This window comes from Hirundo rustica, chromosome 18 (assembly GCF_015227805.2).
Source record: "Hirundo rustica isolate bHirRus1 chromosome 18, bHirRus1.pri.v3, whole genome shotgun sequence".
NCBI lineage: Eukaryota > Metazoa > Chordata > Aves > Passeriformes > Hirundinidae > Hirundo > Hirundo rustica.
In genome coordinates, this window is record NC_053467.1 from 1,326,024 (window position 1) to 1,338,445 (window position 12,422).

General features: G+C 52.2%; 1 protein-coding gene across 1 annotated transcript in view; it reads right to left on the minus strand.

Annotated features, from left to right (window-relative positions):
- Positions 1-12,422, minus strand: part of DNAH9 (dynein axonemal heavy chain 9) — a 145,594-nt gene that overhangs the window by 60,889 nt on the left and 72,283 nt on the right. Inside the window, exons 43-45 of the mRNA XM_040081678.1 lie at positions 9,305-9,424; positions 4,043-4,231; positions 1,764-1,999 (exon numbers count right to left, since the gene is read on the minus strand). Of these exons, the coding sequence (XP_039937612.1) occupies positions 1,764-1,999; positions 4,043-4,231; positions 9,305-9,424 (545 nt within the window). The remainder of the gene's footprint in view (positions 1-1,763; positions 2,000-4,042; positions 4,232-9,304; positions 9,425-12,422) is intronic.

The window sequence follows — 12,422 nt, forward strand, 5'->3', positions numbered from 1 at the left end:
TCCCATGAAGGGTTGATCCAGGTCCATGCAGTCCAGCTGGTGGGAGCAGCCTCAGCCCAGCTGGTCTGCAGGACACGGTGGTGACCTCTCCATGCCCAAGGCCTCTCTTTCTCCAGAGGTCTGGAGCCCTGGTGATCCTCCTGGATGAAACTGAACCAGGATGTGACTCCTACAAGCCCCATGGAGGATGCCACAGCTCTACACAGGCCTGTTGTCCAGAGTAACTTCCAGAAGAAGCTTCACATCCCTGGAAGTGTCCAAGGCCAGGTTGGACAGGGCTTGGAGCAGCCTGGGACAGTGGGAAGTGTCCCTGCACATGGCAGGGATGGAAGGGGATGAGCTTCAAGGTCCTTTCCAACCCAAGCCAGTCTGGGATTCTGCAATACTCCAACTCAGCCTCAGCTCACTGCTCACTCCATCACCAGCTTCAGAGGAGTTTCTATGGTAACTGAGCCAAGCACTACACAGACCCTCCATTAATGAGAAATCTCTGTCACTTTGGTAATGAAGCAGCAGATGATGTGAGCAGGTTTCCTTCAACGTGGCTGGCTCAGATGTGTGCAGCTGAGTGCCCACTGCTCACCCACCGCCCTGGGCAGGCACATCCCATGGCCACCGCGTGAGCGAGCCGAGCGGTTAAAGAGTTAACACTTTAACTAGGGGATAGAAGCAATTTATACTGATTAGGGTTTAAGTTACAAGAGCAGAAATGAAGTGGAAGAGTTAATAATTATCAGATGCTTAAGCTAGAGCATAGGTAATACATTACTTTCTTGTTCCTGTTGTGTTTGTAGAAGGAAATAATATGGACAGACCATGGTGATAATGGAAGAAACTGTGACTGCACCTGGCCAAGGAAACTAACGGGAATCAGGCAAGAGAGCTTGGACTATGCCCAAGAGGCCACATAGCCTGCCAACAAGGTGAAGGTAAAAGGTCACTGTGAGGAAGACATCTCTGACTTCACCCTCCAAGACCACTGACCCATTTCAAAGACTACCAGTTTGAGAGCAGAATTGCGCAGGCGTGAAGGACTCTGGACTCATTTTAACGTGAAGCGGGGATAGGCAGTGCATAGGTATAAGCATTTTTGAGTCTGTAAGACTTCTGTAAATAAATAGAGGGCTAGAGCTTTGTGATTTGTGTGCACACCTTTAGGAGGTGATTCCCATGCTACCTTGATGCCTTAAGTTTTATCTTTGATGTATTTCATGTTCTGTGCTGCCCAGGGTGCAGCTCTGAGCTCACACTCAGGGTCACTCAGCTCTCTGCACACAGCAGCGACACAAAACAAATCCTTTTCCTGCTGCACACCAAGGACAACTGGGACAAGTTTTCAGCCCCAAAAGCACAAACAGCGGTGGCTGGAGGGAGGAACAAGAAGGATGGGACCTCACAGCCTGGAGCTGCAATTGGACAATTCAACCCCAAAGTGCAAATGGACCAAAACTGATCCAAGTGTGAGACCTCGTGACCCTTTGTCCATTTTCTGCCCATTTTGGGTCCATTTTGTGACCATTTTTAGCCTACCTTGAGCGTAGCCCTGCTCAGGCTCTTGCCCTGCCCAAGGTGGATCCTAAAGGCCTTTTAATAGATATCTTCTTTATCCTCCAGCTCTGTCCCACCTCTGTTCCAGCTCAGCCCTCCCAAGGCATCAACCCAACACCGAATAAAACACACCACTTTCTAACTTTACCTCCTCAGAGAGTCCTGTGTCCCTGATCCCATCGATTTTACCCAAACCCTCCGAAGGACGACTTTACCCCTTCTGCCCCGCTCGGATCACGCGGAGCCCCGCGCCGTGGCTGGCTTTGATCCATTTGCTGCCCTGCAGCTGGGGGTCCACCACGAGGGGCCAGCGCTGGCAGCTGCTCAGGATGGCGGCGTTCTCGGCGGACGTGCGGTCGGCCGGCAGGCCGCGGTTCTGCCACGCCGCCACGGCCGCGGCGTCCACCAGCACCCGCAGCGGCTCCAGGCGCGGCGTCACGGGGATGGGCACCTGGCAGGCAAGCGGAAAGGCTCCCTGGTGATTCCAAGGAAAGCTGGCTCCGTTAGAAAGGGGCGGGCTGGGGGTCACCCTGGTTTTTCCGAGTTTTTTCAAGCCTTTTGATTGTTCATAAGATGGAGTCAGACTTTTTAGCTGCTGTGCAATATTAGGAGCAGTTTCTACCTTTTTCTCACCGATGTAACATAAACAAATCCTTTGTTTTTCATTCCCTGTCCTTTGTTTGCATATTTCTAACCTGAAAACAATTGTAACTGACAATTGGTCTGGCCAGTTGGCTGAGAGGTGAAAACTCCAAAAGCCAATCTTCAGCCAGACCCACAAATGTATAAAAAGTAAGAAATAAACAGGCAGAGGCTCTCCGCCTTGTTCTCCGCCTTGGCTCAGCCTTGAGCTAGCTCAGAGGAACTCTCTGCCCTGTGAAATTTCTCGTCTACGTGTGATTGCTTTGCGTACCCCAGTCACAGCTGGGCTCGCCTGAGGCAGCAGCAGTGCCATCAGGAGGTTGTGGCGGGGGGGTTTTGCCGCGCTGCTCCGCTCGGGTGAGAGCGGAGAACCTGCAGAGATGCCTCCAGCCCTGGTGCTCAGTGTCAGAAGGGTGTGGAGCTGCTGGAGCAAGTGCAGAGGAGGCCATGGAGACGCTCTGGGGGCTGGAGCCCCTCTGCTCTGGAGCCAGGCTGGGAGAGCTGGGGGTGCTCACCTGGAGGAGGCTCCAGGGAGAGCTCAGAGCCCCTGGCAGGGCCTAAAGGGGCTCGAGGAGAGCTGGAGAGGGACTGGGGACACGGGATGGAGGGACAGGACACAGGGAATGGCTCCCACTGCCAGAGGGCAGGGTTAGATGGGATACTGGGCAGGAATTGTTCCCTGGGAGGGTGTGAGCCCCTGGCACAGGGTGCCCAGAGAAGCTGTGGCTGCCCCTGGATCCCTGGAAGGGGACATTCAGGGATCATAAGGGGTGCTCAGAGTGTTCAAGGCCAGGTTGAACAGGGTCTGGTGGAAGGTGTACCTGCCCATGGCAAGGGGGTTGGAATGAGACGATTTTAAGGTGCCCTCCGGCACAAAGCATTCCGTGATTTCGTGATTTATCAGTGGTTTCCTGTTCTACGGGATATTTCCAGCCTGGTTTCATTTCCCAGTCCTGCTGTGAACAAACTCAACCTGTACAAACAATCCCAGGGGTTTTGCCCCGCTGGCTGGGGTCACTCCCTGCCCTGCTCAGCTCCCTGGGACACCTGGGAAGAGCAGAATTAATCCCCTCCTAAGGCTGCTGTTGTGTTACAAACCAGCACCAGCAGCTCCTGAAACACTTCTCGGGCAGGGGAGGCCATTTCTGGGCGCAACAACCAGAGTTACCTGTGCCAGGTGTCTGAGCAGAATGGGTCTTACATTTCAGTGGGAATTACGGACACTTCCTTGACATTTCTAAGGACAGTCAGGTCATTTTTGAGACCCCTCAAACTAAGTTTCTGGCTTAGTGTTAAGAAATGCAGAATGAAGTTTTCCTCTCTCAGCCTAAAGAACTGTCTGCTTTGGTCAGCAATTCGATTTGGGCATCTCTGGGGGTTTATTTAAAAGCTTCTTGGCACGATTTGTGTGAGGAACCTGTTAAAATTAGTGAAATATTAAACAAGTTTCAAGCACAATGATCTCCATCTGGTCCTAACAGCAAGACATGGGTAAAACCAGCTGAGAGGCACGGCCAGAGCTTGTGTCCAGAACGAAAAAAACACCTGGAGTTTTTCCAAGCCTACTGGAGAGCTGGCAGCGAGCTCTGCCTGCTCCAATTCCTTCTCCGTATTCCCCCCTCCCTCGTGGCTGGGATCTGTGTTTGGGATTTTCCTGTGTGCACGGAAGAGCTTCATGGAGCAAGGACACGCCATCTTCCCCAGGGAGGAGGGAATGGCTGTGTCCTGCCCCTCACTCCAGCTGGGTGAGGTCACAGCGATGTCCCTCACCCGAGGGATCCCCTGTGAGCACCAGGATTTAGGGCCACACAAATCCCAGGAGCAACGGCTCCTGGGAGGGAGCAGGACTCACTTTTAGCTGGTGCAAATAGGGCCTCCAGCTGCCATCCAGCAGGTCCTGGCGGTATTTCCCGGTGAAGTAGCCCAGGTAGGAGACGAAGGCTGTGACCAGCAGGACGTCTCCACACAAGGTGCTCTGCTGCTGCTTGAAGTCCTTCACGGCCTCAGCCCATCTCACGTTTTCAGAGGCGAGTCCCCCGACCTGCAAATTCCCAAGTCAAATCCATCATTCCTACAATCACAGAACGGTTTGGGTTGGAAGGGACCTTGAAGCTCGTCTCATTCCACCCCTGCCATGGCAGGGACACCTCCCACTGCCCCAGGCTGCTCCAAGCCCTGTCCAACCCAACCCTGGGCACTGCCAGGGATCCAGGAGCAGCCGCAGCTGCTCTGGGCACCCTGTGCCAGGGCTGCCCACCCTGCCAGGGAATGATTACAGAGGTATTTAAGCCCATCAGCTGTTAATTGCCTTAACACTACAAATTCCCACCTCCTTACACCCTCTCCCACACAGAGCACTTCTCTCCACAGCCTTCAGTATTTCACACAATTTATTATCACACCAGGTACGTTGGATTTTGATCGCAATTCCTTTCAGATTCTGTCAAAAAAATGCTTCCTGCTACCTATTTTTCATCAGCATCCCATGTCCAGACAGTGCAGTGGGGGTTTGAAGAGGGTCCAGTGTCTCCTTATAAAATAAATTACCTTTACACACACAAAGACCACTTATTTGACCATCAGTACTTTTTGGGGTACCATTGGAAATAGGAATGGAATGCAGCCTTCAGCTTACAGGCCAGAGAAACCCATCCCAGTTTTGGGTTGACCTCACGGATCTGAGATGGAGAATGCCAGACCTCACCATGAAATTCACAGCTGCAGCCTCCCGCTGCCAAAAAAGAAACCTCTCGTGATGTCCAGCTCTGGGCACCCCCAAGCAGGCACAGCTCCCCTCTGCTCGCAGGTTCTGCCACCAGCACCCTCTCTTTTCCCTCCTCACTCCACTGTCCACATGAACTTATGGTTGTTATTTCTTCATATTTCTCTTTTTCGCTAAAAACACCTCTGTATCCTTCTCTTCTGCAATTCCAGCTATGGAATACTGACATGACACTGGCCCTTTTTCTGGGCCCCCTCTTCAATGTTAAACAGACCCAGCTCTGACACGAATCCCTGTGACAAGCCTTGGGAACACCTCCAATAGCTCATTCCCCCAAACTGAGAGATTTTGCCATCTTAAACTGCTCTGCTGACACAGTTCCCCAAGGACAGGAAGGCAACACCTTCAGGCCCTCACTGAATTTCACTGTGACACCTCCCAACATGACCAAGTCCTGTTTCCAGCAGAATTCCAGCTGCCCCCTGAGGGTCAGAGCCACCCAGACATCCCCACCCTGAACTCGCTGCTGATTCCACGGCGTTGGCTCTCCTGCAGCCACTCCAGATCAAACAGCTCTGCTCCCACCCTCCTGTACCTCCACATCCCCTGATAAACAGCCAGGACCTCCTAAGCCAGGACCTTGCTGGGCTCCCCTCTGAGCCCCCAGCACAGCCCCAGCTCTGCAGGGCACCCAGGAGCTCATCCTCCTGCTCGTTCACCTCGCGCCACCTCCTGCAGCGGACAGCAGCCCTGGGCACGCTGCACACACGAGCACAGCCCTGCACACCTCTGCACACAGCTTCCAGCTCCCCGCAGCTGCACACCTCAGGACCTTCTGACCCAGAGCTTCCATCCCTGAGCTCAACAGCCACTGAGGGGTTTTGACTTCGCGACCGAGCCTAAGCTGCTGTGGGTATCAACCCAACTTTGGGCACCCACGGGCAGGAGATCCACAGTTCAGCTGAGCTTTCTGAATAAAAGCACATCCTTTGATGTGCTGCCTGAACTTTTTAACTGCTGAAACATTCGTCCAGTGCAAAGCCAGGGAACAATCCTGCTGGCATCAGCTTCTCTGCACCACTCAGCATTCCAAGCCCTCCGTACCCCTCTGCTGACTTCTTTTCAGGTTGAAGAGCTTTAGCCTCTTCAATAATTCCTCACACAGAAGCAGCCTTTTGATTTTCCTTGCAATCTTTATCTGCGCCCGGCGATGCAATCTTTATGATCCGGTTTCCTTTATTGTTGCTGTCTCTGCACCATTTCCCATTCTCCTCCAGCCTTTGAGGTGCAGCAGAGGGGGAGGCGGTAATGCTGCACATTCAAGATTTATTTAGAAGGTATTCACAGAGCAGGATGGGGATTTTTCTGTTTTGTTCTCCCTTCTTTCCCTAATAAACCCTAATATCCGGTTTCAGATGGGCTTTGGGTTTGGTGAGGGCTTTTTGCTGCTGGGAGCACAGAGCTCACAGCGCTCTTAACTCCGTCCTTTCATTCCTGAGTGATAGCAATCAGCTCAGCGTCACTTACAGGGCATGTGAAGTGAAACCTCATTTCTCCAGTGTGCTTTACATTACCTTTATCTGCCTGGTGTTTCATCCCTCCATCCCTCGGGACAGTTTTCACAATTCTGTACAGACAGCTGACATCAGCGCTGCGGAGCCCTGCCACCTCCATCACACCGGCTCCTTCCTGATTCACGGAATCACACGCTGCTTTGGGTGGGAAGAGACCTCAAAGGTCACCCAGTGCCACTCCCTGCCTTGGGCAGGGACACCTCCCACTGCCCCAGGCTGCTCCAAGCCCTGTCCAGCCTGGCCTTGGGCACTGCCAGGGATCCAGGGGCAGCCACAGCTGCTCTGGGCAGTTTATTCTGATAAGCACAAAAAGTAACAGACACTGCAAAAATACTTTTGATGGCCACCCTGCCCTGACAAAACTGCCCCATTGTGCCTGGGAAAACTGTCTATGGGAAGATTGACCCCTCCCAGGAGCAGAAAGAGAAGCCTCAGGTATTTTTTTACTCCACCTGACCTCAGAGCTGTCCCTGAATCTGCCCCCACAAACATCAGCCACCAGCCTCCTCACAGAGCTCCCCCAGTGCCTTCTGCTGGCCTCAGACTGTGCTGATGCTCCTCCAGCATTGCTAGGAAGATACCCGTGATAGGATTAGGACCACAGCTGCCTTTCCTAGGGCTGCACAAGGGCAAAGCCTGATCCAACACACCCAAGCCTCCCTGGCTGCTGCACTGGGCTCCTGGTTTGGAGGTGAACAACCTGCTCTCAACCCATCGGCACAGCTCTGCATCCTGCAGCACTGCACTTCATCCCGGCCCCGTGGCTCCCGTATCCACACCCTGCTGCTGTTTTCATCTACAGCAAAGCTGCCTCTTTATGTGGGGGAATTCCCAGTTTGATGTTCTCAGTCATGGGAGTTTGTCTTTCCATGGAAAGTCACATTCCTTACAGCGGAATGAAGGCTGGAAATCATCAAGGATCAGGCAGCACAGGCTCCACCTGCCCTGCTCCTCCTCTGCTCTGGACATCGGCTGGAGTCCAGCTGCAGCTGGCCCTGGTCTCAGCCCACATATCTCATCTTATCCCACTTCTTGAAAAGGAAGCAGAGCACTGCTGATAAATTATTGGTCACTTTTAAGGATCACACATCAATTATCCTTAATCTCAACTCCAGTTACAGGGCAGAGTCCAGTTCTTCCATCTTTCCTCTGTAGTTTTTAGAGATGAAGCATCCATCTTCCCCCCAATCTCCTTGAGGTCAACTCCCATATTAATCCCACAGCCCCTCTAAGACCAAGAAGTCTTTACTGAGCTGATTTTCCTGGTACTCGGAGGTGCTTCCATACCCCTAATTAATTTTTTCAGGTTACTTTTTATCTCCCTAAGTCCTGGAGGCCTTTTCTTCTCCTTTGCTTGGATCACATGCTGCTGCCATTTTCAATACATTCAAGACACCCCAGGTGTCTCTCGCCTCAGATCACAGAAGATATTGGAATACTTTTTTTTTAGCAAGAGGCAAATTAAAAGCTACTCCTTGGATTACCCTTGGCTCTTTGATAATGACAGAGAGTGAACAACCCTTCCCCACCCACCTTCTGCACACCAGTCGTGATTTTCGAGGTTTCTGTCACATCCATCCCCTCTGTACCTTTTCCAAAAAGAAGAGCACTAATCCATTCCCTCTCCTCTGATACGGAAATGGTTAAATACTTTGTTGTAGCTTTTCCAGGCTGCCCACAGCCTGCTTAGACAGGGTGACCACAGGAGGGATGTGGGCACTGACAGACCCAATACAATGACGCTTAACTTCTGTTTCCTGAGGGGTTTTTTTCTACCAATTAGTAATATTCAATTTGTCTTTTTTTTCCTCCTGTCAAGTGCCACGCTGCTGTTCCTGAGAACTCTCTGCAACAACTCCAAGAGCTCTTCTGTGAGTGATAATAGCGCAATTAGGCCCTATCCATGTAACTGCATGATTACAGTTTGTTTTCCCTGCACACGTTATTGAGCATTTGTCATCACTAAATTCCCTCCTCTGCATTAGCACACGCCCACTCACAAACGCCACTCATCAGCCAGCCTCCCTTTCAGGTGCACAGATCCTGTCTCTTGGACCCTGGAGCATCTTCCTTGGGCCTCCTGAAGTTCATGAGATGCCAGCCTGGCACTGTGAGAGCCAGGCTTGCCTCAACCCCCAGGTTCATTTGTCAGTCCAAAGCATCGCTCTCCATGCTCAGTTGCATTCTTTACACAACCTCAGACGAGTTTGTTTCAAGCTCTGGAGACTCATTTCTGCCCAGAGCCACGCCAGTGACACACCTTGAATGTCCAATGAGCTGCACATCAGAGAGGGCTGTCAGGTGCTCTTCCTAGATCAAAGCCAGGATGACAGAGGGGATGGTGTGCAGGGCACAGCAGGAAGTTGGGATGCAAAGGGTTCCTTGCCTACGCTGCAGAAATGATCAATTCTTGACGGTATAAAATCACAGAATTGTTGAGACTGGGAGCTGTTCCCACGTCATGGGGTGGGGAAGAGATGTAAGCAGCATGGCCTGGGCTGTGGTGGCACAGAATCACAGAACCATGGAATGAATGGGGTGGAAGGGACCTCAAATCCCATCCAGTGCCACCCCCGCCATGGCAGGGACAACTCCCACTGTCCCAGGCTGCTCCAAGCCCCATCCAGCCTGGCCTGGGACACTGCCAGGGATCCAGGGGCAGCCAGAGCTGGAAAATTTATATTTTCCATTTTAAGGGAGGCTCCTGCTTTCCTTAGCAGACACCTGTCTCCCCAAACCACGAGAGATGGAAGGCGCTGTGTGCACAGGGTCCAGCCCAGCCCCGGTCCCTCCCTCTGGTGCCCTTGCTGGCACTCACCAGGCGGTTGGCGAGGGCGATGGTGCACGCTGTGGCTTCAGCTTCCTGCTGACACTTGAGTTTGTCAGATGTGGCCTTCTCAAACCTGGCCGTGAGCTTGCTCAGGTTCTCGTTGAGGCGCTGCGGGTGCAAAACAGGAGGAAGTCAGGATCAGCAGGGTTTTAACAACTCAGGAAGGAGCTGGAGCTGTTGGAGGAGTCCAAAAGGGCATGAAGAAACTCTGAGGACTGGATCCCTCTGCTCTGGAGACTCAGAGAGCTGGAGTGGTCCAGCCTGGAGAAGAGAAGGCTCCAGGGAGAGCTCAGAGCCCCTTCCAGAGCCTAAAGGGGCCGCAGGAGAGCTGGAGAGGGGCTGGGGACAAGGGATGGAGGGACAGGACACAGGGAATGGCTTCCACTGCCAGAGGGCAGGGCTGGATGGGAGATTGGGCAGGAATTATTGGGAGGCCCTGGCACAGGGTGCCCAGAGCAGCTGTGGCTGCCCCTGGATCCCTGGCAGTGCCCAAGGCCAGGTTGCACAGGACTTGGAGCAGCCTGGGACAGTGGAAAGCGTCCCAGCCATGGCAGAGGTGGCCCTGGATGGGCACTGTGATCCCTTCCATCCCAAACCATTCTGAGATCCTGTGATCCCGAGGCAAAGCCTTGTCCAGAGCTGGCCAAGCTCCAGCCCAGCTGATCCTCCCAGGGCTGGCTGCAGGAGCACAGAGCAGGGCTGGGCTGTGCCACTGCTCGGAACTCACACCCTCGGCACAGGCAAAGGACACAGACCATGAATTCAACTGGGGCTTCTGGCTGAGCCCTGATGATGAGTGCTGTGGCTGAGGAGCCCAAATCTGGTATTTCCTGGTGCTACAGCCCCTCATCTCCAACCAGCCCTCGAGGCTCTGCTGATTCCCCAAGTCCTGCTCAAATCCCCAGGCAGCTCCTGGAGCTCTGCCTGAACCATCTCCGAACCACGCCCTCCATGCTTCCAGTGAGGAATCCAACAAGTGAACTGAACGGTTCTGCTCTGGGAGCTGCCCAAGGGTGTGCCAGGAGCCCCAGGGAGGTGGGGCCATGTCCCCTGCAGGTCACAGGGCTGGGAGGGGCAGGGAGAGGCCAAAGCACCTGCAGAAGAAGAACCTGGAGAGCCCTGTGCTTGGACAGAGCTGTTCTCACTCGGATCTAAACCAAACCAACAGCTCCCACAAGCACTTGGAGCATTTCACTTCTGATAAGAGGAGTAATAATTGATTTTATCTGCACCCAATGCAGACTGCTTAAGGCTAAACTGCTTGTAAATCACTTTAACATTGAGCCACGCACTAGAAACAAACCTGAAAATGAAAAAGGATTATATGAGAGATCTCTGCAGCTCTCCTGGATGCTGGCATCACACAAAACAGCCTCTCCTTGACCTGCCTTGGAACAGTGACACAAAAAGTTTCTGCCCCCTGCCTCCATGTGGATCTATCAGCCTACAAAGGCTCATGTTTATCATATCCCAGTATAAAAGCACCATCTGATAATTGAGTTTCTACAGAATTCATGCATTTCTCTGGTCTGCAGGGCCCCAGCAGGGGCACACAAATACAGCTGTGTGCAGCTGTGGACACGCCTCTCACTCCTACCCCCACCAGCCCCAGGGGCAGAGCACCCAATTCCCAGGCAGGCAAAGAAGGCAGAAAATCCTTAATGCTTTGGACAACAGGAATTTTCTCATCTATTAACAAAAATGAGCATGAGACAGCTTGGGGCCCAGCTGTGAGCAGGTATGAATCAGCACACAGCAGTGAAGATATCCCAGATAAGTAAGGATATACCTCCACATCCATCCCACGCTGCCCTGCATCATTCCCCATCTGCAGGGAGGAGAAGGCCCCTGAACCAGGCAGTTTTGTAAGAGCACTCCAGAGGAGTGCCAGTAATCTCCCCTAAGATTGCAATTTTCTTTAACAAAATCCCACTCCTTTGGTAAAAAAAAAAAAAAAAAAAAAAGAAAAAGAAAAAAAAGTGCCCAAGCGTAAAAAGCTTTGGAAAAGAGCAGCGTAAAGGGATGAAAAAAAAGTTTCCCCCAGCACTGCATGGCACATCTGAGGTGGGAGAATTAGACACCAAAGCCCTCTAAATCCAGCCCTGCTTCAGGTGCCTCCTTTCATCTGCAGCAGGAAGGAACAACCGGAAGGTTCAGCACAATTTTCCTGTATTTTTAGTTAAAAAGTGTAGTAAGCATTTTAAGAATGAGAAAAAACCCTTGGAAACATCGAAAGAGTGATGTGTTTTCCAACAGGGTGAGGTGCTGGTGGAAGGGATGAGAGGAGCACTCACTGGGACACTGTCCAGCCTGGCCTTGGAAGGGATCCCGCTCCCAAAGAGAGATCCCAAAACACCCCAAACCCAGGCAGGTTCTGGAGCAGCTGCTCCCCACCCCCTGCTCTCAGCAGGTATCGTGCTGGGAGGGAGCAGGGAGAAGAGCAGGATAAAGCAGGATGTGTTTTTACATAGAGATAATTTTCTGAAGGAAAGTGATAAAGGCCTCACTCTGCACTCTGTGGAAACGCACTTTTAATCACGCTGTAATTTCTTCTATTCAGGGATTTTTTAATTTCTTTCTTTCTTTCTTTCTTTTTTTTAATAAAGTAGCAAAAACCCAAATAACAGCCAAGATGTGCTGCCAGGGAGCTGTGCTGTGACAAATGAGGCTCCTGCAAGAGCAAGTTGTCATCCTGCAAAAAGCAGGGACTGAGTGTGCAGCCAGCCCAGCTCTGCGCTCCCAGCACTGAATCAGCCCCCAGCTCCCATCCCCTGCCCTGTGCAGCACCCTGGGACACAAAAACAGAGAAAATCACACTGCTTTGAGATAATGACTTTTCTGAGGACCCAGGAGAAGAGGTAAATTACACCTAAAAAATTACATGGGAATAACAAGGATTAATATTTAGCTGTCTTTGGGTGCAAACAAGGCTGGAGAAGAACACAGGAAATCCAGAAAGCAGCGATATTCTGTCACAGAACCACAGGAAGGTTTGGGTTGGAAGGGATTTTAAGGACCATCCCATCCTACCCCTGCCATGGCAGGGACACCTCCCACTGCTCCAGGCTGCTCCAAACCCTGGCCTTGGGCATTCCAGGGATCCAGG